At 36.6% G+C, this 27,796-nt stretch overlaps 1 protein-coding gene and 1 long non-coding RNA gene across 3 annotated transcripts in view; one reads left to right on the plus strand and one right to left on the minus strand.

Annotated features, from left to right (window-relative positions):
• Positions 1 to 27,796, plus strand: part of DNAAF11 (dynein axonemal assembly factor 11) — a 104,006-nt gene that overhangs the window by 70,077 nt on the left and 6,133 nt on the right. Inside the window, exons 11-12 of one of the 2 annotated variants that reach the window (XM_072603043.1) lie at positions 27,395 to 27,477; positions 27,670 to 27,788. In XM_072603043.1, the coding sequence (XP_072459144.1) occupies positions 27,395 to 27,477; positions 27,670 to 27,775 (189 nt within the window). In that variant the 3' untranslated portion in view covers positions 27,776 to 27,788. The remainder of the gene's footprint in view (positions 1 to 27,394; positions 27,478 to 27,669; positions 27,789 to 27,796) is intronic. The other variant, XM_072603041.1, reaches the window with a different exon arrangement.
• Positions 21,388 to 27,796, minus strand: part of LOC140500442 (uncharacterized) — a 68,506-nt gene continuing 62,097 nt past the window's right edge. Inside the window, exon 5 of the long non-coding RNA XR_011965739.1 lies at positions 21,388 to 24,789. This is a non-coding gene — a long non-coding RNA (uncharacterized lncRNA). The remainder of the gene's footprint in view (positions 24,790 to 27,796) is intronic.

Below are 27,796 nucleotides of genomic sequence, written 5' to 3' on the forward strand. Positions count from 1 at the left end.
GCACCTGCTATGTATGTTCCAGGACCTGTGCTAAATCCCGAGGATACATTATTAGGAAAAGCCTTGCTGGATTCCTATTGTATTATGTACAGACATTCCTGAATTTCATGGAAAGGAAATAAGGCATCAAAATAAGTGAAAAGAAGTGGAATTTGAATATAGTTTAAAATTTAACAAATGCATTTTTTTCTGTGCTGATGCACCGTTTTGGGAAAAATCTAGTTTTAGTGTAATGTTTCAGTTTGATATTAAATCTAATGGGACTACACTAACACAGTGGTGCCGTGTTTGAAGTGTTACCTCTCTATCTTGTAAATTTTAGGCTTCTTTTGAAGCTGAAGCTTAGGCCAAGTGACCTCCTTTTTTCATATCTTTCTGTGTGCCTCCTGATTGCCCTTAAATCTATGTACTTTTTTCTAATCATTAGAGTCATGTATTTCCAACTATATTGTAAGCCTGATGAGGATGTTAATCATGTCTTATACTTCTCTATATCATATCATGTCTATATACATATCTATATCTAACACAATGCTCTCAATCCTCAGTTTATAATGGATTCTCATTAAAAAGATATTTGGTTAGATTGAATTGTAATCTACAATTATATTGTGTCTATGTACACTAATATTCAAATTTATTTTCATCAGCATTGCAATATTTGGGGCAGTTTCTACTGAGGGTGTAACTTTAAATTGTTTAACAGAAAATTTGAATTTACCAAGTGACTTGTTCAGTTTCATCAATTCATTAAATTAAACTTTAATCTAGATACTCAATCCTCACATTAGACATACATTCCAGGTAGATATTCAGGGTTTTCCTTTGGGCATTCTTTAAGAATAATTAATTGAGATTTAGAAAGTTGCCATCTATATACATTCTGAATCAGAATTACCTGTGAATATATACCTAGCTCAACATGAACTCATAGTGATTGAAAAGATGCAAAGCTCACTTTATCTTTCATGAATAAGACATGTGCTTTTATGTATCTATATCCATATATATCTCATATTTTATTCCTCTCTGCTAACTTGGGGTACATGGTTCTGAGCCTTTCCTCTGCCAGCATACAGTTATTGGTAAAATTAAAAAAAAAAAACCCTGGTAATTATTTCACATTATATTTCATAGACTCTAAATAAGTTCAAGCTAGTTCAACCTCTGCTATTACCTATCTGTGCAACTTTAATACTACTTCCCACTTTCATCATCCATAAAATGAGGGGATTGAACCAGAGGACTTCCAAGGTTATTTTCATGTCTGGAAGCCAGGTCAACAAGCAATAAAGAATTATTAAATGCTTACTCTGTGTTCAGCCACTATGCTAAGCTTGGGCAATACAAAAACAAGCACAAAGAAAGATAGGCCCTGCTCTCAAGGAGCTTATATTCCAGTGAGTGAAGACCACACAAAAGGGGAGGGGCGAAGATACCCAGGGGCAGATATATGGGTGAAATCTAGAAAATGAAGGATGAGTGATCTGGGCCCTTCCTCAAAATGGAAGTTCCAGGAGGAACTTGCCAATGGAAGAAACTAGGGCATTGTGGCAAAGTCTGGATAAATGTTATATTCAACAGAGGTATTGCAAACCTTTTGCAGTTTGTTTTCTTTAAGCTTTGATATTGTGCTTCTGTAATAAACAAGGTAATATTGTTGTTTTTTCAATATATATATATATATAACTTCCTTGTTGTTGGGTCCCTGATTAAGTATTCTGTGACTTAGAACACTGGCCTCAGAGTCAGAAGACCTTTGCTCAGGATACTTTACTATTTACTAGTCATCTAACTGTGAGCAAGAGACTGAACTTCTCTGTATTTGAGTTTCCTCACCTGTTAAATGGGAATAATACAGTACTTATTATCACACAGGATTATAAGGCAAGTACATTTCCTTTTAAGTTTCTGGTATAGCACTTAAGTCGTTGTGGTGCTCAGAAGTAATCTAGATGCTCTAGGGATGGAGATATATAGGACACTGTACCATCTATTCAAATAATCATAATTTGGGAAAGCAACAACTAATAATAGGAATCAGCTGCAATAGTAAAAAAATAGTGTGTAATTGAATCATATACTTATGGCTAGTCTAGCTTGCTTAGACTTTATTTGAGGCTATGCAGAATCAAGAGTTAGATATCTCAAGATGAGTAGCTGCTCTATCTAACTGTGGAATGTTACCAGAGTTGAGGAAAACATTCCTCCAGTGAAGCTTGTGACTTAAATAGGGACTTTTTGCCCCAAAGATCATGTGTGAAAGGGATTTGGCTTGATCTCAACCTGGTCCAGGTTGTATTTAGCCTTCAGACTATCTTTCCACCCTGAATTCAAGTTATACATGACTCCAGGTTCATATTGAGTGATTATGCCTGATTCCTTGATTCTCTGAGTGTAAGGAAAGAAATTTTTATCCTGATTTACAAGTTGATTTTTCCTTTAATGCAACACATTTTGAGCACAAAAGATCCTTTTCTTCTCTGGTTGGTCACTGTAGAAAAAATTAAAATTTACTCTTCTTAGATATGATTTGACTTCTAATAAATGTATTGCTAAGCTTATCGCTGAAGGCCTCCCTTTTCCTCCCTAATTTTATTATTGACTATTTCCCTTTCGTGGCATGTCCTATAACTCTTTCTCTAATTTTTTCCCCATTTATCTAAGAGAAACGTTATAGGGAAGGGGTGGGAGAAGAGAAGAAAGGGGAAAGAATTTTTCTTTTGAGTTCTCAATTATCTTTTCTGAAGGCTCTTCAGGATATTCAGCCACTGAAGGAGTTAACTAATCTGTTTTTTTCCTGTTTTGCTACTTACAAGATAGCCACTTGTGATTTTTTTTTCCTTTGAAGCTCTGCAAGAACTCCTGATTCTTCAGGAGAGGAGGAAACATTCTTAAAATTTCATAATTCAGTGTGAGATTTTTGGACAAACGATAGGTTATTTGATTTTAGGATTTGGTGCCTGAATAAGTTGGCTCTCATGGGCATACTGACCTGTGTGGAACAAACTGCTTTTACAAGTCATTGCACTCCCAGGATCAGGACTGGCCAAGCAAACCAGATCAGCTGCTACAGCTTAGGGCCATCTTGATATAGTTGCTTCTATCCCTGTATATCCTTAAGTAAAACTTACATAGGCAAAAACATCTGTAAGTACATTCCATCTGTTAGGCCTCAGGAATCCTCTGAATTCATACCAAAACAGATGGAAGATGGTGGTAGACAGAGATATGTTGTAACAGGGACAAGGGTAAACACAGGAATGAATGATATATTACCTTGACTTTCTTTGTCAAATATTAACTTTTTAAGAGTGAGATAATATGAAACTAGACTTCTGGGGAAAAGAAAGACTTTAGAGATCTTACAGTCTACTCCTCTAATTGTACAAATGAGGAAACTAAGGCTAGAATGCTTAGTGCAGGGGTGGGGAGCCTGCTGTCTTCTAAGTGCTTGGGGTTGCAATGATAATTTAAAGAATGTAATGGTAATTTAAATGGGAAGATCTTTCCCATTCATTAATAGGTCTATATACCCTGTCTGGGTCACGTGGAAGTCTGAGTCACATGGAGCCTGTGGTGGGAGGGAGGAGTTTGCTATGTGAGTGGAACAGGAAGGGGGGTAGAGCAGAGCTGAGAGGAAGTTGGTCAAGACTAGTCAGAGCTGGGAAGGACAGAGGAAGCAGGAACTAGGATTGTGACTGTATGTGGGAAGGTCTGATAATGTGTATAGACTTTTTGGTTCTTATGATGGGTTTCTTTGTTGCTGTGATGAATTTGGCTTTCTGGTACTGGGATTCAACTTTCCAGGGTTTGAATAAATGTTTTGGTTATGTCCTCTATGTGGAGAGTCTGTTATATTTTGTGATTCAGAACTGAGCCAACATATTCATGGCCACTATAGGCACTGTGAATATCACATTGGTGCTACAGGGGTGCAGCCTTTTGACTGTGTCCAAGTTTTACAGGACATAACCTCTTATTAAGGGGATTTGTTCTGTGAAATTTTGATTCATTCAAAGGGATGCACTTCACAATTGAGAGGGCCACATGTGACTTTCAGACCACAGGTTCCTGATCCTTGGTTAGTGACCTGCCCGTAGCCACTTAGTAATTTTTTCCACTTTTAGGTTATAATATTTTGATACTCTTTTGTGTGGTATTGTCAGATATTATGTACCTTCTCAAGCATGATGCAACTTCAGAAGAGTCAGTTGATTCAGAGAGTTCTGTTCTTTTTTTTTGTTCTATTTTTAAAAAAATATATGTATAATTATTTGTAGCACCAACATATTCACAGTGCCTATGGCAGCCATGAATGTCTTGGCACAATTCTGAATTGCAAAATACAACAGACTCTCCACATGGAAGACAGAACCAAAACATTTATTCAGACACCAGAAAGCCAAATCCACCATAGTAACAAAAATCTACACATGACAACAATGCAGAGGGCAACACTATCCCCAAGCCACAAACAAGCTCCATTAAACAAATCACAAGCAGGCTCCCTTAAACAAAATCACAAACAAGCTCTTTCACTCATGCTAGCCAGCAGCCTACGTCCTTCCTAGCTCTTACTGCTCTCATGACTAACTTCCTCTCAACTCTGCTCTAGCTTTGCCTCTTCCTGCTCTACCTTTCCTGTTCCACCAAACTCCTCCTACCAAAGCCTCCATGTGACTCAGATTCATGTGACTCAGGCTTCCATGTGACTCAGGCAGGTCACATGGGCCTACTATTAAATGGAAAAGATCTTCCCATTTAAATAACCACTATATTATTTTATATAAAATGTTAGCAATTCCATCTTTTACTCGTATTTTCCCCCACTCATCTAACAATATCTGTTAAAATAAAACTAAAGTTTTTAAATCTCTTCCTCTAACTGCCCCAAAGCCTGGATTCTCTTCTCTTTCTTTACTATCCCCCTGCCTTGGTGAGATCAAGCTTCTATGGGTTCAGTTGTCATTTCTATGCAGATGATTTCTAGTTCTCTATATCTAGCCTTAGCCACCTCTCTTAGTGTTAATTCTCCAACTACTCTTGGACATTTTGAACTGGATATCCCAAATTCATCTCAAACTTTACATGTCCAAAATAGAATTTATTGTTTTTCCCTTCAGTTCTACCCCTCTTCCAGATTTCATTATTGTTCTGAAACAACTATCATTCTGCCAGTCTTATAGAATCATAGAATTGGAGAGTTGGAAGGGACCTTAGTGGAATGAAAAGGAATTCTACTGTCATTCAGATTTTGTTTGCTTTCCAGGTTTATAACTCCTTACTATCACTGACTCCACATAGCTAATCTATTGCCAGGTCTTTTCTGTTTTTGCATCTCTCTAAGTGTCCTCATCTTCCCATTTGCGTAGTTCCCTCCCTAGTATAGGATCTTATTACCTCTTGTCTGAACTATTTCTCAAGGAACACTGAAGAGGTCAGTGTCACTGTATCTAAGATTATGTGTTAAGATGTAAGAAGACTGAAGAAGTAGGAAAGGGTAGGTTATGAATGGATTAGTTTCAGTGAAATTTTAAGATGAGAAGCCATACTATAAGGGGTTGGTTAAGAAAAGCATGGAAAGAAAGAAAGTGTAGACAACTTTTTCAGGGAGTTAGCCTGTGGAGGGCACAAGAGATACAGGGTGATAGTGGATAGGAACAATCAAATGAGGATTTTTTCAATTGGGAAAGAGATAGGCATGTTTGTAGGTAGTAGGGAATGAGCTACTGGACAGGAGGGAGAGTCTGAAAATAAATTAAATGATGATGACAGACTGGGCAATCTTTTGGAGAAGACAGGATGGAATGAGATCACTTGAACAAGAGATTCCTTGGTAAGGAATAAGGCCACTTCATCATATGGCAAAGGGGAGAAAGAGGAGAAAATGACAGAAAGTACCTGAGTGATAGGAGATGAGGAAGATGGGAGAAGAGGAAGCCTCCTTCCAAAGAAGTAAATCACTCTATTCTTGCTAGATAAATCCTATGAGAGGTCTAGGGAATTAGGAATTTGCATTTTCCTTTCTTCAGAAAGTGGTTCCGGCTGTCTGTAGTAAAGAAAAGTGAGAAACAAGGCAGGAAATTTCAACTGTCTGTTTTCATAATTACAGAATCCCACAGTTAAAAATGACCTGTGTAATTCAAGTAATCTCAAGTAATTCAAGGCCTGAATACAACTCCTTTCTATAATATCTCAAATAGGTCATCATGAAAGAAAGAACCTATTATTCCAACTCAAGAAATTTCATTTTTGTATACTTCTGTTTTTTAGGACATATTTTTCTTATAGACAGGCAAAATATGCTTTGCTGCAACTTCCACCAACTTCAATTCTGTGAGACAAGGGTAAAATCATAATATTCTTGTAAACTTTGAAGTTATTTGTGACATACATATTCTGTCCTAAAAATCCAGGTGCTTAAAATATTCAGCATCAATTCTACAGGTGCTTAGTAATAAATATCAAGAGCAGAAAATTTTAAAGAAATTAACAATTAATGAATGAATTAAATTCACATTGATATAAGGATCATTAGAAAAATAATGTATTTTAATATCTGGGCCTAATTGCTGTGAGCTTTCATCCAAATGACTGATTTATGAATCTGCAAAGCAATTGATATAGTTCACAGTTTCTTGGTATCAAACAATTTAGTCATATTGAAAATTCTGAGAATAGAAATTTCTTGTAGGAAATTATTTATGGTAGAATTTGGTTATAAATTCACAAAAACATATAAATTCAAATACCATTACATGAAATATGTCTTTGGAGTAGTGAATAAAAAAGGCAAAGTCTGCAAATAAAATACTTGAACAAAAATTCCTAAAGGAGCAATTGTTTCACATGCAGAGATTGATGTAATAACATAGAATAATGATGCTGAAACCTTTCACTGCTGAATGAAGTCTGCCTTTTAACCCAGTTTCTGAGGACCTCCACAAGTGGCTTTGCACTTCAGGGTCATCACTTTTTTTTTTTTTTTCTGTGTTTCTTTGACACCCAGTGGTGATAGTGATGGACACACACACACACACACACACACACACACACACACACACACACACACCAAGGTATAGAGTTCTTTATTTTTCCTTTTTTTCTTCAATGTTCCAAGAAAGTATTTGTTAAGGCCTGTTTGAAGCAGTCACTGTCCATGGTGAAGTCAAGATTGCTTGGGTTCAAGTCTGTCTTGAGTTTGTGACTCTGAACAATTGACTTTGCCTCTCAATGACCCAAACAGGTTCTCTAAGACTATAAGTTGCAGAACATTTTTTTTGAAATGCATTGGTAGAGGCAATTTCCTCATTGGGTTCCTTATAATCAATGAAATAACAGGACTGGACTAAGGAAGACCTTCTGTGTTCAAGGTGTTGTGCTAAGTTCTAACAATGTAATAATGAAAAGGATACAATAGATTTTTTAAATAAAAATGTTTATTGATATCTTTTACATAGTCTGAATTCCCTCCTGTATCTCCTTCTCAGGGAACCATCCTATATAACAAGATTTTTTTTTTAAGAAAAAGAGTGAAAAAAGCTGGTAAAATCAGTCTATATATTGAAAAAAAAATCTGACTGTACATACAATGTTTCACATTTTTGTACTCTTCCACATCTCCCTGCACCTTTTATGCAATGGATTGGGGGAAGTGTCATCTCATAAGGAAAATCTGTTAACATAACATGTTAATAGATATACCCAAATTTGGTCTTGTGGAAAGGTAGTATTTATGACTGTTGTGGGTTTATGTGACATGGCATAATTTCATAGAATGTTGGAATCAAATGGAATTGGAGTTTATCCAGTCCTAGTTGTACATTTTTATAAATGGAAAAAGTAAGGTTCTGAGTTGGGAAGTGACTTGACTATACATAACTAGTCAGCATCAGAACCAAAATGGGGACCCACATCTTTTGACTCTCAGTTAATTACTCCAACATAAAGAGACATAGCCAGCTGACCACATGCGACCCACAACACTGTTGAGTGCTGCCCAAATGACATCAAAATATAATTGGACAATTTAACAAAATAAAAATGCAGTAAAACATAGATCATATTAACATGTGGCTTTCTGAGTCAATATATGACCCACAAGGATCCTTATGTATAGTCCAGCAAGTCCTGTAACACACCACTCTGTAACAGCAAGCAAAGTATGATCTTTTGCTGTTTGAGTTTTAGCCAATAAAGTGCCTTTGATTGAGTCTTGCCTTTGATTGATTCCATCAATAATCTGATTAGAAACAGATACATTCTCTCTCTCTCTGTCTCTTTCTCTCTCTCATATATATATATATATATATACATATATATGTATGTACATATATATATATACATATATGTATATGTATATATGTTGGAGAGAGAGCAGTCAGAAGAAGAGCTGAGAGAGAAGTGACCATGAGCTAGCTACAGGAGCTTGCTTGTGGGGAGGCCTAACCGAAAGAATGTTCATGATGTCAGCACTCTGTCTGTTGATCTGTGTTAATTCCTCAGTCAGAAGCCCTGTCTGTTGGTCTTTATGAGTGAATTGAGATGATGGCACTGGTAATGTGTATAAATATTGTTATATAGCCCTGTTAAGCTTTGTTTTCCTAGAAACACAAGCTGTGGGCAGGAGTCCCTGGAGCCTGCTATCAGGCAGAAGCAGAAAGAATTTGGAGAGGAGCAGTCCCCAGGGAGCAGGAGCAGAGAGCTGCCTGCATGTGAACCCAGGCAAGAGCTGGTGGAGGAGGAACCATGGGATTTGGGAGTCAGCCTGGAGTCAAGATGAGAGAAGACTTTATTTGGACACTGTGTATTGATTAAGATTGTTCTTACAGTGACCTAGGGGTGGATGGTGTGGTGTTTTCTGCTACCTCTGTTTGCCTCAGTTTCCTACACTATAAAATGAAGAAAATAATAGCAGCTACCTCACAGAATTTTTGTGAGGATGAAATGAGATAAAAAGTGCTTAATACAAAGTATGTGCTTTATAAATGTTTATTCCTTTCCCATACATCCAAGTAATCATTAATCTTATATTGAATAAATATTGAAAATATTTCAGTCCTAAAGGATTTTTGAAAGAAGGAAGGCAGGCTAATTTGGGCAATTGTGGGGTTGGGATGGTGGATGCATAAACGTGTTTCTCTTTCTGTTGCAGCTTTCTACTAGCTTAAGTGACTACCTTACATCTTATATTAGTAGATGATATCCAGTTCAACCATCATGTATGAAGTGACTACTTTGAAGATATTAAATGTACCAATGTTCCTGATTTCATTGAGCTTCATGGACTTGGGATTGGGGAATTAGAGGGCTATAGCACATACACAAATGTGTGTGTGTATGTGTGTGTGTGTGTGTGTGTGTGTGTGTAAAATACAAAATAATGAATTCCAAATACTTTAGGGAGTTATGAAACCATGTTTTATGAATGTTAGAAGAAAACCAACTGGGAGATCCTGAAAAGCTTTTTGGAAGAAATGGTACTTGAGATAAATTTTAAAGGATGAATACAAATCAATGAGAGAAAAAGAGGATACTCAGATATCTCAGGCACAGGAAATACAAGTATGGAAATGAGAAAGCACATGATTTATTCAAGGAATAGAAATGTATCCCATTTGGCAGGAGCAGTAGGATCCATGTAGAACAGCAATAAGAGATAAGGTCAGAAAAAGGAGCCTTGAGTGTCAGAAAAATGAATGTGAACTTTTCTCAGTATTCAATAATGAGCCACTGAAAATTTTTGAATAGAAGAATGATTTTGCTGGAGCTTTGCATTATGATGATTAGCTTGGAAAGAATATGAGCATGAATTAAAAGAGAAGCAAAGTGTAGGCAGGAGAACTGTTAGGAAACTCTTGCAGTTGTCCAGGTGGGTGCTAATGAGAAACTCTACTAGTGCCATATGGATAGGCAGTAGGACATAGACTCTGGAGATGTTGTGGAGATAAAATCAGCAAGACTTGGTAACAGATTTTGATATGAGAGATAAGAGTCAGGGAGGAGTCAAAGATAGCATTGCTGTATTATCTTGTTATAACTATGAATAGTGGAAATCCAGGCATCTCCAGGTGTTCTTTATTTTTCTGACATTTAATTCAGAAACAAAATCTTGAATTTTGTTTTGCTTCTAAAGAGGCTTTGTGACGAGATCAGTTAGAAACGTCTTTAAAAAAACAAACAAATCCCAAAACCTTAGATTCTGGAGCACAGCAAATTTTCTGTGAAGAAAAGTTCTGTATTTGTTGTTCTATTTGCATTTCGTTAAACACAGAGAATCCTTGTCCTTTTTTTATGCAGCAAAATGATAGTGTTGGAGAGGGTTTTTTTTTTTAAGATAGTAATTAGGCATATGCTGTACTTTCTTGTTAATACGTTTGCAATGTGAAAGTTTTAAGCTGTCCCAGAAAAAACTTGATGCCTCAAAGAGTCTCAGAATTAGAAGGGATCCAGAGATTACTCCAACCCATGCCAAAATAGTAATCTCCTCTACTATATCCCCAACAAGTAATGATTCAGTCTTCGTCTTGAAAATCTCAGTAATGGAAAACATACAATTTCCTGAGGCAGCTCGTCCTATTTTTGAATTGTTCAATCTTTAGGATTTTCCTAATATTAAGGCGGAAATCTGTCTCTTTGAATCTTCCATTTTCTCTTCTCAGTTTTGCCCTCTGGGACCAAACAAAATAAATTTAATCCACATAAATATGAATTATAATAGTGATAGAATACAATAATTATGTGGAAAAATGTAAATATTATAGTATTTTGCTCTTATGCTGATGGAAATGGTGCAGAAATCATTATAAGTAGGAGATTTTATATAAAAGCATATGATTTTCAGGTGAGTGATACTTGGGTATTTTTAGTTTAGTACCTGTATTTTTAGATTAGACAGAATTAGAGATCTGTCAAAGCTTCTCTTGGATAGCTGGATGCAGTAGATACACTGCTGGTCCTGTAGTCAGGAGGACCTGAGTTCAGATCTAGTCTCATACCTACTAACTGTGGGACCCCAGGCAAGTCACTTAACCTGCCTGCCTCAGTTTCCTCATCTGTAAAATGAACTGGAGAAGGTGATGCCAAATCATTCCAGTATCTTTGCCAAGAAAACCTCAAATGGGGTCACAAAGAGTTGGACATGACTGAAACAGCTCAATAACAATGCCTTCCTTATTCTCAGTTTCATGTGTGGAGTTAATATTGTGAATTTGGCCTTTCTTTTGGCCCTAGAACTAGGAAAAATGTGTGACTAGTGTCTGGAATATCTATCTGTAAGGGTATGCCTTACTCAGAAAGAACAGAAACAGTGGAGTTGTCTCATATATTAAGCTGATAGGCCCATGAGATGGGGAGGCATAGTGCAAAGTTTTTGAGTGCAAGTCAGTAGAGGGAGAAACACAGACAATATTGTGTTAGAAGTTTACTAGCTCATCATCAGGAGGAAAGAAATAATGAGTTCAGGAAATATGCACAGAGGCACCATGCTTTAGTATTGGCAGACCTCAACTAGACAAACATTGACCCGAACACGCTATCTAAATTAGAACTGCAAATTAAAATGGCTGATTTGCCTTATATACTTTGAGTCATCAAAAGATGGGAAAAGTGATGGAGGGAACTGTTATTCTGGACCTCATTCTGACTCATAAGAAAGAACTAGTTGCTCTGGAAAGGATGTGACCACTACATTTTGGAGTTTACTATGAGGAAAGAGAAAAAGTGGGCAACATCTGATGCACGCTCGACTTGGGAAGAGCAGATTTCAGAGACCAGAGGAAGGGCAAGTACAACCCCTTGTTGAAAAATACCTACAAAAAGAAGGCTGCCAAAGGGATGGGATATTTTCTATTTTAGAGATAAAGATACAAACAAATTCAGTACAGAAGAAATGAAGAGGCTGTCTAAAGAGACCAGTGTCCATGCTGAGGGAAATCATGTACAAACCTGGATTTTAAAATCTTGTTTAAAGAAAATGACATTCCAGGAAACTGATATTGAATACACAAGTGGCACAATAATAGAATCAAGTGTTAGGAGTGATAAAGCTCGTCATAAGCTAGGGCTAGTGCATGCCAAGCACAAGAAAAATAGCATTTCAAGCTACTTTGGGGCCAAGAAAATGATCAAAAAAGAGAATAGAATGCCTTTGGTTAAATGGGACTATGACAAATGACTATTGAGAGGGAACAAAACTACTGGGCTCTTATTTTGTTTCTCTTCTCTGCCAAGGGAAATAATCTTTGAACTGGGAAAAGAACAAAAACATCCAATAAGGAGTAAACTTCCAAAATAAATGGTAATAGGAGAGCAAGAGTTCAAGTAATAAGGCCCATGCGATTGAAAGATCTGCTAAAAAAAAAGAATCTTCTCAAAAGAGTTCAACAGGACCAGAAACAGACAAATACAATCTTAATTCACACCCTCCCCTAAAGGAAAGTCCTTTTAAAAAGACTTTTTCTTCTCAAGCAAATTCTTCCCCTTCCTCCACTTAATAGAATTTTGTTTTTTTCCAGTTACATGTAAAGGTAATTTTCAGCATTTACTTTTATAAGATTTTGAGTTCCAATTTTTTCTCCCTCCCTTTCCACCTAAGAAAGCAACCAATCTGATATAGGTAGTACATATACAATCATATTAAACGTATTTCCACATTAGGTGAGTTGTGAAGGAAGAATGAGAACAAAAGGGAAAAACCATGAGAAAGAAAAAAAAGTGAAAATTGGGTGCCTTAGACTGCATTAAGACCCCACAGTTCTTTCTTTGGATGCAGATAGCATTTTCTATCATGAGTCTTTTGAAATGGTCTTAGATCATTGTATTGGTGAGAAGAGCTAAGTCGGTCATAGTTGATCATGGCACAATATTGCTGTTATTATGTATAATGTTCTGGTTCTGTTCACTTCAGCATCAGTTCATGTCAGCTTTCCAGGTTTTTCTGAAATCTGCTTGCTCATCATTTCTTATAGTACAGTGGTATTGCATTACATTCATATACCACAACTTGTTCCACCATTTCCCAGTTGATGGGCATCCACTCAATTTCCAATTCTTTCCTGCCACAAAAAGAACTACTATATACATTTTTTAACATGTGGATTCTTTTTCCTCTTTTATGATCTCTTTGGGATACAGACCTAGTGGTGGTATTGCTGGATTAAAGGGTATGCATCATTTTATAACCTTTTGAGCATAGTTCCAAATTACTCTCCAGAATGGTTGAATCACACACTCTACCAACAATGCATTAATATTCCAATTTTCCCACATTTCCAACATTTATTATTTTCCTTTTCTGTCATATTAGCCAATCTGATAGGTGTGAGGTATACCTCACAGTTATTTTAATTTGTATTTTTTTAATCACTAGTGATTTGGAGCATTTTTTTATATGACTTTGGATAGTTTTAACTTCTTCATTTGAAAACTGCCTGTTCACATTCTTTGACCATTTATCAATTAGAGAATGACTTGTATTCTTATATATTTGATTCAGTTCCCTATTTTATTCTATTTTATTTTGTTTATTTACTTTAATTAATTTTTTTTAATGTTCTACAATCACTACCAAAACCTTAGATTTTTACCCCCCCCACCTACTCCCACCACCCCCCTTCTTCCTCAAGATGCCATACAATTCTATATAGGATGTACATATGCTTTCCTATTGAATATATGTAGACAAACTAAAATAAATGGAAGAAATCATATAACAAATCAAAACGTAATACACACACACACATAAACAAACATGATCTGCTACATTCTGCAAATGAATTACATAGTTCTTTCTCTGAGTGTGGAAGGCATTTTGCCTTAGAAAACCATTAGGAATTATTATTTTTTTTAAGTTCTTGTGTTATTATGAAGTTCCGAGTCTACCAGAAAAACTCTCGCACACTGTGGTCATTGCTGTGCACACAGTTCTCCTGGTTCTGCTCCTTTCACTCAGCATCAGATCATATAAGTCCTTCCAGGCCTCTGTGAAGTCTTGTTCATCTTTTCTTATGGCGCAATAGTACTCGTTTACATTCATATACCACAACTTATGCAGCCATTCCCCAATTGATGGGCATCCCCTTGATTTCCAGGTTTTGGCAACTACAAAGAGTGCTGCTATAAATATTTTTATACATGTGGGACCCTTTCCCATTTTTATGATCTCTTGGGGATACAGTCCTAGGAGCAATATTGCTGGGTCAAAGGGTATACACATTTTTGTAGCCCTTTGGGCATAGTTCCAAATTATTCTCCAGAATGGTTGGAAGAGCTCACAGCTCTACCAACAATGAATTAGTGTTTCAACTCTCCCACATCCTCTCCAACATTTATCATTTTTCTGCTTTGTCATGTTTGCCAGTCTTATAGGTGTGATGTGGTACTTCAGAGTTATTTTGATTTGCATCTCTCTAATCAAAAGTGATTTAGAGCATTTTTTCATATGATTATAGATATCTTTAATTTCTTCCTCTGAAAATTGAGCATTCATATCCTTTGATCATTTATCAGTTGGGGAGTGACTTGTATTGTTGTATATTTGACTGAGTTCTCTACATATTCCAGAAATGAGGCCTTTATCCCGGAGATTAGCTGTAAAAATTCTTTCCGAATTTACTATATCCTCTGGATTTTGGTTGCATTGGGTTTGGTTGTGCAAAAACTTTTCAGTTCAATGTAATCAAAGTTATCCATCTTGTATTTCATAAAGCTTTCTACCCCTTCTTTAGTAAAAAATTCTTCCCTTCTCCATAAATCTGATAAATACACTATTCCTTACTTCTTCAGTTTGTCCATGGTATCAATCTTTATACCTCGATCATGTACCCATTTGGACTTTATTTTTGTGTACAGTGTCAGGCATGGGTCTCTGCCTAGTTTTCACCACATTGTTATCCAGTTTTCCCAGCAATTTTTTTCGAACAGTGAGTTCTTATCCCAGAAGCTGGGTCCTTGGGTTTATCAAACAGGAGGTTGCTATATCCCTTGCCTACTGTGTCTTGAGTGCCAAGTCTATTCCACTTGTCTACCCTTCTGTTTCTTAGCCAGTACTAAGTGGTTTTGATAATTGCTGCTTTATAGTACAATTTGAGATCTGGTAGCGCTAGGCCACCTTCCCTAGCATTTCTTTTCATTAGTCCCTTTGACATTCTGGACCTTTTGTTCTTCCAGATGAATTTTGATATTATTTTATCCAGCTCTAGAAAATAATTATCTGATAGTTTAATTAATATGGCACTAAATAAGTAAATTAATTTAGCTAGAATTGGCATTTTTATTATATTAACTCAGCCTACCCATGAGCAACTGATGTTTTTCCACTTACTTAAATCTGACTTTATTTGTGCAAAAAGTGTCTTGTAATTGTGTTCATATAGTCCCTGGGTTTGTTTTGGCAGGTAAATTCCCAAGTATTTTTTAGTGTCTACCCTAGCTTTAAATGGGATTTCTCTTTCTATCTCTTGCTGTTGGAGTTCGTTGCTAATATATAGGAATGCAGAAGATTTGTGTGGATTTATTTTGTAACCTGCAACTTTGCCAAAGTTGTTTATTATTTCAGGTAGCTTTTTGCTTGAGTCTCTGGGATTCTCTAAGTGTATCATATCATCTGCAAAGAGTAATAACTTAGTTTCTTCTTTGCCTGTTGTTATTCCTTTAATTTCTTTATCTTGTCTAATTGCTACAGCTAACATTTCTAGTACCATATTGAATAACAGTGGTGATAATGGACATCCTTGTTTCACCCCTGATCTTCTTGAAATGCATCTAGCTTATCCCTATTGCATATAATGCTTGCTGAAGGTTTTAGGTAGATACTGCTTATTATTTTATGGATAGTTCCCTTTATTCCTATGTTCTCCAGTGTTTTTAATAGGAATGGGTGTTGTATTTTGTCAAAAGCTTTTTCTGCATCTGTTGAGATAATCATGTGGTTTTTGTTAGTTTTTTTGTTGATATGATCAATAATGCTAATAGTTTTCCTAATATTGAACCAGCCCTGCATTCCTGGTATGAATCCTACCTGATCATAATGTATTATTCTCATGATAAGATGCTGTATTCGTTTTGCTTAAATCGTATTTAAATCTTTTGCATCGATATTTATTAGAGAAATTTGTCTATAATTTTCTTTCTCTGTTTTGTCTCTTCCTGGCTTAGGTATCATAGAAAGAATTCGGGAAGACTCCTCCTTCCCCAATTTTCAAAAATAGTCTATATAGTATTGGAATTAAATGTTTGATAGAATTCACTTGTAAATCCATCTGACCCTGGAGATTTTTTCCTAGGGAGTTCATTGATGGCTTGTTCAATTTCTTTTTATGAGATGGGATTGTTTAAGTATTCAACTTCCTCTTCTGTTAACCTGGGCGATTTGTATTTTTTTAAAATACTCATCCATCTCATTTAGATTATCGAATTTGTGGGCATAAAGTTGGGCAAAGTAATTTCTAATTATTGTTTTGATTTCCTCCTAATTGGAGGTGAGTTCACCCATATCATTTTTAATATTAGCCATTTGATTTTCTTCTTTCTTTTTTTTAATCAGATTGACCAAAGGTTTATCAATTTTATTATTTTTTTATAAAACCAACTATTGGTTTTATTTATTAATTCAATAGTTTTCTTAATTTCAATTTTATTAATCTCTCCTTTGGTTTTCAGTATTTCTAATTTGGTATTTACTTGGGGATTTTCAATTTGTTTTTTTTTCGAGCCTTTTTCAGCTGCATGCCCAAGTCATTGATCTCCTCTTTCTCTGTCTTATTTATGTAGGCATTCAAAGATATAAAACTTCCCCTAAGAACTGCTTTTGCAGCATCCTATAAGATTTGGTAGGTTGTCTCATTATTGTCATTCTCTTGAATGAAGTTGTTGATTGTATGTATGATTTGTTGTTTAACCCACTCCTTCTTTAGGATTAGATTATTTAGTTTCCAATTGATTTTTGGTTTATCTTTCCATGACCTTTTATTACATATAATTTTTATTTCATTATGATCTGAGAAGGATGCATTGATTATCTCTGCCTTTCTTCACTGGATTGTGAGGTTTTTATGTCCTAGTACATGGTCAATTTTTGTAAATGTGCCATGTACTGCTGAGAAAAAATTATATTCCTTCCTATTCCCATTCAGTTTTCTCCAGAGATCTATCATATCTACCTTATCCAGAGTTTTATTTACCTCCTTAGCCTCTTTCTTGTTTATTTTGATGTTATATTTATCAAGTTCAGAAAAGGGGAGGTTGAGGTCCCCCTCTAGTATAGTTTTGCTGTCAGTTTCTTCCTTTTATTTCCCCCAACCTCTCCTCTAAGAATTTGGATGCTATACCACCTGGAGCATACATGTTTAGTAATGATACTGCTTCATTGTCTATGGTGCCTTTTAGCAGGATATAGTTTCCATCCTTATGTCTTTTGATTAGATCTATTTCTGCTTTTGCTTTGTCTGAGATTAGGATTGCTATTCTTGCCTTTCTTACATCAGCTGAAGCACAATATACTCTGCTCCAATCTTTGACCTTTATCCTGTGTTTTTCCCCCTTTTCAAATGTGTTTCTTGTAAACAACAGTTTGTTGGATTATGGCTTTTAATCCATTCTACTATCCATCTCCATTTTATGGGAGAGTTCATTCCATTCACATTCACAGTTATGATTACAATCTATGTATTTTCCTCCATCCTCTTTCCCACTGTTTGTGCTTTTAGCTCTGCTGTCTCCCTTCCCCTCCTCAATAGTATTCACTTTTCACGACCTCCTCCTGCAGCCTTCCCTTCCTTCTTTTAACCCCCCTCCCTTTTACTGCCCTTTACCCTTACTGCTTCTTCCTTCCCTTTTAGCTTCCCTCGCCTTTCTTCCCCCTTCCCCTCCTACTGCCTATAGAACTTGTTAGGATTATCTACTTAAGTTTATTGTTCCCTCCTTGAGACAAATCAGATGAGAGTACCTGTCAAACAATGTTCATCTCCCTCCCCTCTTTCCCTCTACTATAATTTTATACTTCTTCCTATAATGTAATTTACCATTTTCTGCTTCCTCTTTTTCACACCTCCTGTTACAATCCCTTCAGTATACTTAAATCATATTTTTAACATGCCATCATTTGCTTTATACCTGTTCCCTCTATGTATATTCCTTTTATATTTCATAATAGATGCACAATTCTGAAGATTAAGAGGTATCATCTTCCCTTATGGGGAGGTAAACAGTTTGCCCAAATTGAGTAACACGTTTTTGTTTTTTTTTCTCCCCTGTTTACCTTTATATGATTCTCTTGAGACCTGCATTTGAAGATCAAATTGTCTATTAAGTTCTGGCGTTTTTGTCAGGAAGATCTGGAAATCCTTTACTTCATTGAATGACCTTCTCCTTGCCTGAAATGTTATGCTGAACTTTGCTGGGTAGTTGATCATTGGTTGTATTCCCAACTCCTTTGCCTTACGGAATATTGTATTCCAATTCCTTTGATCTTTTAATGTAGAAGCTGCAAGGTCCTGTGTGATCCTGACTGTAGCTCCTCGATATTTGGATTGTTTCTTTCTGGCTGCCTGTAGTATTTTCTCCTTCACTTGATAGTTCTGGAATTTGGCAACAATATTTCTTGGGGTTTTGAGTTTGGGATCCCTTTTGGGAGGTGAACGGTGGATTCTTTCAATGACTATTTTGCCCTCTGAATCTAGCACTTCTGGGCAGTTTTCCTTGATGATTTCCTGGAAGATATTGTCCAGATGCTTTATTTCATCATGGCTTTCTGGCAGGCCAATAATTCTTAAATTTTTTCTCCTGGATCTATTTTCCAGGTCAGTTGTTTTACCAGTTAGATATTTTACATTTTCTTCTATCTTTTCATTCTTTAGATTTTGTTTGACTGATTCTTGCTGTCTCATTGAGTCATTAGTTTCTACTTGCCCAATTCCAATCTTTATCAAATTGTTTTCTTCAGTTAACTTTTGCATCTCCTTTTCCATCTGTCCAATTTTTCCTTTTAAGGAGTTATTTTCTCCAGTTAACTTTTGTACTTCCTTTCCCATTTGTCCAATTTTCCCACTTAGGTTTTGTGCTTCCTTTTCCATTTGACCAACTGTTCCTTTTAGGAAGTTATTTTCTCCAGTTAATTTTTATACTTCCTTTTCCATGTGTTCAATTTTCCTTCTCAAAGATATGTTCTCATCAGTGAATTCTTTTTTTATGATTTTAAAATCATTGGCCAGTTTTTCTTCTATTTCCTTCTTCAGCTGTTCCAGGAGAGCTGTTTGTTCATGTGAGCAGTTTCAGATGGAATTACAGTCTCAGTACTGACCTCTTTGGTATTTGTGTTTTGTTCCTTTTCCCCATAGAAAGATTCTATGGTTTTTTCACCCTTCTTTTGCTTTTTCTTGTTCATGATGTTGATTGTGTGTTGTGGCTTCTAGTTCTTTCAGTTAGAAGCTGCAGAACTTGGTGTTGAGCTGACTGTGTGAAAAAGCTAAGAGCAGGTTTTTGTTTTTTGCTTTCCTGATCAACCCTGGGGTTAGCTTGTTAAGTGTGGAGGATGGGTGGTCTGGTCACAGGAGATCTCCTCAACTGAGCTGAGGCAAATGCAAGCTCAGAGGATGGTGGTGCCAGCTGCCCTATTGTCTTCCTGTTTCCCCTGGAGTGCTGAGGCATGCCTAGATGGTAATGCATGTTCCCACCCCTCCTGGGGCTCCTCTCCTGGTGCTGAGGCTTGCCTGGGTCCTAGTGCAAGTTTTCTCTGCCCTGCATCCTCTGTCCTTCTGGTATGCCTCCACCACAGTAGGAGGAATCCCCCTTAGCTATTTTCCTAGCCTCAGGTGTTATGAGACTATTGGCCCCTTCTGGTGTTCCCGCTGATCCAGGATTTTTGTGGGGAAATATTTTATGGTTCTTTCACAATCATCAAGGGGATTGGAGAGAGCATTTACTGATCACTCTGCCATCCTGGTTCCAGGAAGTTCAAATAGATGACTTACCGATGTTTAATCTGCGGGCTGAAAGTCTCAGGAGCTGCTGTGCTACTGGTACTCAGCAGCTCTCACTAGCTCAGCTCTGCTGGTCTCCTGCCCTCAGCTGCTGCTCCACGGGTTCTGTCTGCTGTTCTCAGGTTTCCTGGGGCCCTTCAGCTCCACTGTGCTGGATGTGCTGCGCTGTGTGCTGTGGGCTCACCCCCGCGGAACAGATCCTTCCCGTGGACCTTCCAGTCTGTCCTGGGCTCTGAATCCATCACAGTTTGTCTCCCACTGGATTCTGCACCTCCAAAATTTGGTCAGATTCTCTTTCAGAGGTATCTGAAGTGAATCATTGCTCTCACTCCACCATCTTGGGTCCACCCCCTCCCTATCTATTTTAGAAATGAGACCTTTATTAGAAACACTGGCTGTCAAAATTGTTTCCCAGCTTTTTGCTTTCCTTCTAATCTTGGTTGCATTGACTTTGTGCAGAAACTTTTTTTGATATAATGTAATCAAAATTAGCCATTTTGCATTTCATAATGTTCTCTGTCTTTGTTTGATCATAAATTCTTCCCTTCTCCATAGTTCTGACAGAAAAACTAATCCTTGCTCTCCTAATTTGCTTATAGCATCACCCTTTATATCTGAAATGTATACCTATTTTGATCTTATCTTGATATATGGTGTTAGGTATTGGTCTATGCCTAGTTTCTGCCATACTATTTTCTGGTTTTCCCAGATTTTTTTTTTTGTTGTTGTCACATATTGAGTACTTATCCCAGAAGCTGGAGTCTTTCGGCTTGTCAAATAGTAGACTACTATAGTCATTTGCTACTGTGTCTTGTGTACCTAACCTGTGTCACTGATCTATCACTCTATTTCTTAGTACCAAATAATTTTGATGATTTCCACTTTGTAATATAATTTTATATCTGATATGGCTAGTTTGCCTTCCTTTGCATTTTTTTTTCATTAATTCCCTTCCTATTCTTGACCTTTTGTTCTTCCAGATGAATTTTGTTATTAATAAATTGATATGGTCCATTATGCTGATAGTTTTCAGACCTGCATTCCTGGTATAGATCTCACCTGGTCATAGTGTATTACCTTGGTGATAAATTGCTTTAATCTCTTTACTAATATTTTATTAAAAATTTTTGCATCAATATTCATTAAGGAATTTGGTCAGTAATTTTCTTTCTCTATTTTGGCTTTTCATGGTTTAGGCGTTAGTACCATATTTGTGTCATAAAATGTATTTGGTAGAACACCTTCTTTGCCTGTTTTTCCAAATAGTTTATATGGTATTGGAATTAATTGTTCTTCAAATGTTTGGTAAAGTTCATTTGTAAATCCATCTGGCCTTGGAGATTTTTTCTTTGGGAGCTCATTGATGGCTTGTTCAATTTTTTTTTCTAAAATGGGGTTAAGTATTTCATTTCCTCTTCTGTTAATCTGGGCAATTTATATTTTTTGTAAATATTCATCCATTTCACTTAAATTGTCAAATTTATTGGCATATAGTTGGGCAAAAAACTCCTAATTATTACTTTAATTTCCTCTTTGCTGGTGGTGAATTTACCCTTTTCATTTTTGATACTGGTAATTTGGTTTTCTTCTTATTTTTAATCAAATTAACTAAAGGTTTATCTATTTTATTGATTTTTTTGTTCATAAAACCAGCTCTTAGATTTATTTATTCATTCAATAGTTTTCCTACTTTCAATTTTATTAATCTCCCTTTTGATTTTCAGAATTTCCAATTTAGTATTTAATTGGGGATTTTTAATTTGTTCTTTTTCTAGCTTTTTTAATTGCATGTCCAATTCATTGATTTGTTCTTCATCTATTTTATTCATGTAATCATTTAGAGATATAAAAATTTCCCTAACCTGCTTTTGATGTATCACATAAATTTTGGTATTTTGTCTCATCATTGTCATTCTCTGATCAAATTATTGTTTCTATGATTTGTTTTTTGATCCATTCGTTCTTTAGAATTAGATTAATTAGTTTTTAGCCTATCTTTTCATGACCCTTTATTACATGTAATTTTTTTGCATCATTATCTGAAAAGTTTGCATTTAATATTTCTGTCTTTCTGCATTTGATTGTGAGGTTTTTATGTCTTAATACATGATCAATTTTTGTGTTTGTTCCATATACCACTAAGAAAAAGGTATATTACCCTTTATCCCCATTCAGTTTTCTCCAGAGGTCTATCATATCTAACTATTCTAAAATTCTGTTCACCCCCATAACTTCTTTCTTGTTTATTTTGTGGTCAGGTTTATCCAATTCTGAGAGTGGGTGGTTGAGGTCCCCCACTAGTATAGTTTTGCTGTATGTTTCTTTCTCCAACTTACTTAACTTCTCTAAGAATTTGGGTGCCATACCATATGGTGCATATTACTTCACTGTCTATGGTACCTTTTAGGAAGATGTAATTTCCTTCCTTATCCCTTTTAATTAGATCTATTTTTTTCTTTTACTTTGAGATCAGGATGGCTACCTCTACTTTTTTTTTAACTTCAGTTAAAGCATAATGCATTCTGCTCCAGTCTTTTACCTTTATCTCTGTGTGTCTCTCTGCTTCAAATGTGTTTTTTGTAAACAGCATATTGTAAGGTTCTGTTTTTTAATCCACTCTCCTATGTGCTTCCATTTTATAGGAGAGTTCAACCCGTTCACATTCACAGTTATGATTACTAACTGTGTATTTCCCTCCATCCTATTTTTTCCCATTTATGCATTTCTCTCTCCTTTCACCCTATCCCTCCTCATCAGTGTTTGGCTTCTTACCACGGCTTCCCTCAATCTGTCATCCCTTCTATTTGTCCCCCTCCTTTTTTTCCCCTTTTCCCTATAGAGTAAGATAAATTTCTATACCCAAATAGGTGTATGTTATTCCCTTTCTGAACCAAATTCAATGAGAATAAGGTTCAAACAGTGTTCACCCCTCCCACCCCACTTCACTGTACTATAATAGGTCTTTTGTGTCTCTTCATGTGATGTAATTTATCCTACTCTGCCTTCCCTTTTTTTCTCCCAGCACAATCCTTTCTTTCATTCCTTAATTTTTTTATATCATATTATAGCTACAACCTCTGTCTATGTATACTTCTCCTAACTGCCTTAATAAAGGTGTAGTTCTCAAGAGTTACAAATATCATCTTCCTGTGCAGGATGTACAGTTTAACCTCATTGAATATTTTTTTCTTTCTTTTTACCTTTTTATGCTTCTCTTGAGTTTTATGTTTGAAGATTAAATTTTCTGTTCAGCTCTGGCCTTTTCACTAGGAAAGTTTGAACGTCTCCTATTTCATTGAATATCCATCTTTTCCCTTGAAAGATTATGCTCAATTTTGCTAGGCAGTTGATTTAGGCCACTTATGATTGACCCCTTTGGACAGAACTACTAACAATAGGTGGGGCAGATAAGGTCTTGATTTAAGGAAAACATCCTAAAATTGGAGCTTTACGAAAGTAGAATGGGTGGTCTCAAAAGGTGGTCACTGTCTGTCAGTGAAGGTCGTCAAGAAAGGTTGGTTGGTTCTTTTTCAGTTATGTAGTTGGTAGGATTTATGCTTCAGGTAGGGGTTGATCTATAAGACTCCTGAAGCTCCTTCTACCTCTGACATTCTTTTATAAATCTTAACAGTTCAGATATCTTCCTCTTTCCTCTTTCCATGAAAGAAATACACAAGAAATCTTTATAACATTAACATTCAGCATACTATGTGGCTGTCAATCATATAACTGTATAATCCTTAAATAATCAATATTGAAGATTACCTTAAGGTCAGTGGAGAGACAAATGATGTGAGTCAGTTGCCTGTAATATATATCAAAGAAGCAAACTTAGGCTTGCAAAGAGGCATATTTGGACTTGATGTCAGTAAAAATCAGAACAAAAGAAAACAGAACAACCCTGCCTAACAATTAGAGCTGGCCCAAATTGAAATGAGCTACGTCTTTGGAGGGGCTTCAGGAAGAAAAGCTAGATAACTGTTTGTCAGCTATTTATAGTAGGGATTTCTTTTGTACATGGGTTGGGGAGATGGCTGTAGAGGTCCTTTTCTTCTCTTAAATTATGTGATTCTGTGATTTTGTGATATTATGAATGTCTAGTAACCTAAAAGCTGGCCTCATGTGGACTAGGTCCTGTCTTGGGATTGTCCACCCTCCCCCCTGTCATCACTCTCCTTTTGGCTCATTTTGTCCTCATTCGTAGTTTGATCTGGAAAAGTAATAGACTGAAACTGGAGTATGGCTTTTGTGTAGGCCTCTAAATATATGTGTAGTATGTATGTTCTGGCCCTCTTTCAGAGCGAGGGAGGCTGTATCTCCCCTCAAAATTCCAAGGGTTAACATCTTTGATATTTTTTTTATTTCTCCTCTCTATTGCTATTACCTTGAGTCCCACTGATTTTGTTCCACCAATTATTAAGGGCCAGTAATTCTTACTCCAGTTCCCTTCAAGCTCTTAATGTTGATCAGTTCTTCCAAAACTGTATTTATTTCAAAGATAGAAAAAGAATAAACTTAGAAGCATTTACGCAATATCTTGTTAGCATACATTCCCCCACGTCACCTCATTATGGGGCAAGGGAGGGGGGAATGTGCAGTAAATTCAACTTAGTTCAGTTTGTACCTAAAACTGGTCCCATCATGTTCATATCCAAAGATGCTATCACTAGCAGGTAGGTTATTTCAGCCTTCATTGGCATAGGTCCAAAAGGTTGCTCATTGCTGCTTGAGACATCAGTGTGGGACTGGCTATAGAATCCAGCCTGGAATGGTGGGATGCTGAGGCACCCTCCAGATACTTCCATCCCACCTAGAATGAAAAAGAAAAAATGAAAAAGTCAAAAATCAAGGCCTGTTTGGGGGAAACATGTGGCTTCAGAAGGGAGGAGTCCTGAAAGTCTCTTGCCCCATGGATTCTTTTCTGACTTTTTGAATGAGTGACTGAAACAAAAGTGGAGGTGGCTGATGCTGACAGATATGCCTATGATAAATGCCTCCATCCAATAGATTCTTCTTCAACAAAGTTAGCTCCCTGACCAAGTTATACAGTGTTTGTGCATGCCCTACAGTCTCTCCAAGGAACCTCCCTGATGTGTCACCAGGATTTTCTGATTATCTCAGATGCTCCCTAGCCTCTCTGTGTGGAAATATTCCGGGATATCCAGATCTCATACCAGCACTCAAAGTAATGATACCTATATTGGGTACAAAACAACCTTTATTCTGTCTCACATAATATACAAAAATACTTCAATAGCTTTCAAGAACATGATAATAATTGATATCATTGTCTTTTTCCAATGAGCTCTACCTCTCAGGGTCCCAGAATCTGTATCCATAGTATCATATTGTAGTTTGGACTCCTCTTAGGAACTGAAACTAACTTGGAGTTGCTACCCGAGCAATCCCCCACAAGTAGCCAGGTATATGGTTTTACCTTGTGATTTAGACTCTCCTGTATGGAAACACTCTTAGCTTCCTACTCATATATTCCCTGACATTTCTGATTAATTGATTCCCTGCCTCACTGCCCTCAAAAACTGCTAAGTCCCCTGAACTTTCCCCTCTCTGCAAGCCAAGAGCATAACCTCTTACTCTGCTGAAGAAAATTGAGGGTGTTTGCTGTAAGCTTCCTTTTTTTCCTTGTATCTTCATCTCAAAATCTCTATACATTGTCTTCCAACCTTTCCTCTTGTCCTTCAGTTTCTGACAGTAGAAGTGCCCCCTCTTTGCTAGTCAACCCCTTTAGGTGAGTCCTTGATCCTCTCCCCTCCTGCCTTCTCCAGCAGATGGCAATCTCAATATTCTTTTCCTTCTCATCTTCAATTTCTTCTTATCTACTCATTGTTTTGTCTTAAATTTATCAATAAACAATAGATGGTGTCTCATTGGGCATTGGAAGGAGAAGGATTTAAACAGGAAGAAATGAAGTGACTATAAATTCCAGGTGTAAAGGTTGAGAAAATCTGCCTGGATATATGGAAGTAGGAGAATGTTAGATGAAATCAAAGAGCTGATAGTTCTGTGTTATTACAGTATGGAGTGAATAAAAAATATTACTGCAAATAAGGCCAGAAAAGTCTGTTGGAGCAAGATACTTAAAAGCCTTCAGTGCTAGACTAAGAGGTTTCTATTTCATCCTAGATATTACTGGTTTTTGAACATGGCAGTGTCACTATGAGTACTGTACTTCAGGAAAGTTATCTTGACATCTTTGTGAAGGATGAATATGATAAGGGGTGGAAGTCAGAGAGACCCATTAGTCTGGTATTGTAGGTCATTACAGTAGTCCAAATAGGAAAATGAAGATGACTTGAGCTAGAGTTTTGACATTATGGGTAGAAAAGTAAGTATAGACTTGAGAGATTCTTTAAAATAGAGTATGCAGGATTTAGCAGATGATTGGATGAATCAGAGATTACTCAGATGTCAGCATTTTTGACTAGGAGAATGTTAATGGCATCAATAAAAACAGATAAATTAGAAGAAGTAGTTTTGGGGGGGAAACTGATGAGTTAGAACATGTTAGGTTTGAGGTGCCATTGAAACATCCAAGTGGAAATGACAAACAGGGAATTAGAAATGTGAGAATCATGCCTGGAAAGACATTTGGGTTGAATATGTAGATTTTGAATTTATCTCTAGGAAGGTAATATTTGATGGTCTGGTGGTGGTAGTCCAACTGTATGTGCTCTGCCCGGGTCAGATCACCGCTGTTATTTACTTTTCTTTCTACGTGACAAACCAGTCTTTTTCTATCTTACTTTGTCAGGATGATATTTTTATGACAATTATTTGTACAGAGACAGGTCATCTATTTCATAATTAAGAGTCTGGAGCTCCAGTCTCACAGAAGCTATTCAATTTTGCCTTACTTGATTGGGAGGGGCAGCCAGGTGGTGTAGTAGATAGAGCACCAGTGCAGGAGTCAGGAGGATCTGAGTTCAAATCTTACCTCAGACACTTGACACTCACTATCTGTGTGACCTTGCGCAAGTCACTTAACCCCAAGTGCCTCATCCTGGGTCATCTCCAGTAATCCTGATGAATATCTGGACCCTGGATCCAGATGGCTCTGGAGGAGAAGTGAGCCTGGTGACTTGCACAGCCCTTCCTCACTCAGAACAAAGTCAAGTACAAGTCATGTCATTATTTCTCTGATGGATGGCATAGTCTTCTTCGGCAAGGAAGGATGAACACACACACTCTTGATTGGGAAAAAAGCTTTTGTTTTACTTGTTTTGTTTAAACATGCCAAAGTTTAAAATGTGATTCTTTCATGTCCTGTTAGCTGAAAATTTGCTAATGTTTAATAATCTGTAAATACATACACACGCACAAATATATCATGTGTAGTTTTGGAAGATAGATCAGGAAATAACATGGTACTTATGGTTATTCTTTCCTTGTCTCAGGTAGGAGAAGTAATTGTGGCTAACAGAAAAGCAAGTAAGCCTGTGAAAAATCCCCAAGGAAACAAATTGCAAGAAAAGAAAGGGTAAGATTTCTTATTTAAAACTTTAGTTTGCCTTCTTTCCATTTTAATTTGAAGTGAGGATGTTACTGTTTAATCCTGTAATACTGTATACCATCCTGTAATTATGCAAAGTAAAAGAACAAATGATATTGCTATAAACAGCAAAAATTGTCTGAGAAACCTGAGACTTGACTCTTGTGTTGGTTTGTAAAGGTGCTGGTTGCAGTGGTCCCAGAAGAAGAGTACATGTAACTACTTAAAGTCCCCAAATTTCCTACCATCAGCACATGCCTTGCAAATGTGTATGCCAATATTGTAACCACAGAAAAAGAGTAAGCTA

This window comes from Notamacropus eugenii, chromosome 4, assembly GCF_028372415.1.
Source record: "Notamacropus eugenii isolate mMacEug1 chromosome 4, mMacEug1.pri_v2, whole genome shotgun sequence".
NCBI classification, from domain to species: Eukaryota; Metazoa; Chordata; class Mammalia; order Diprotodontia; family Macropodidae; genus Notamacropus; species Notamacropus eugenii.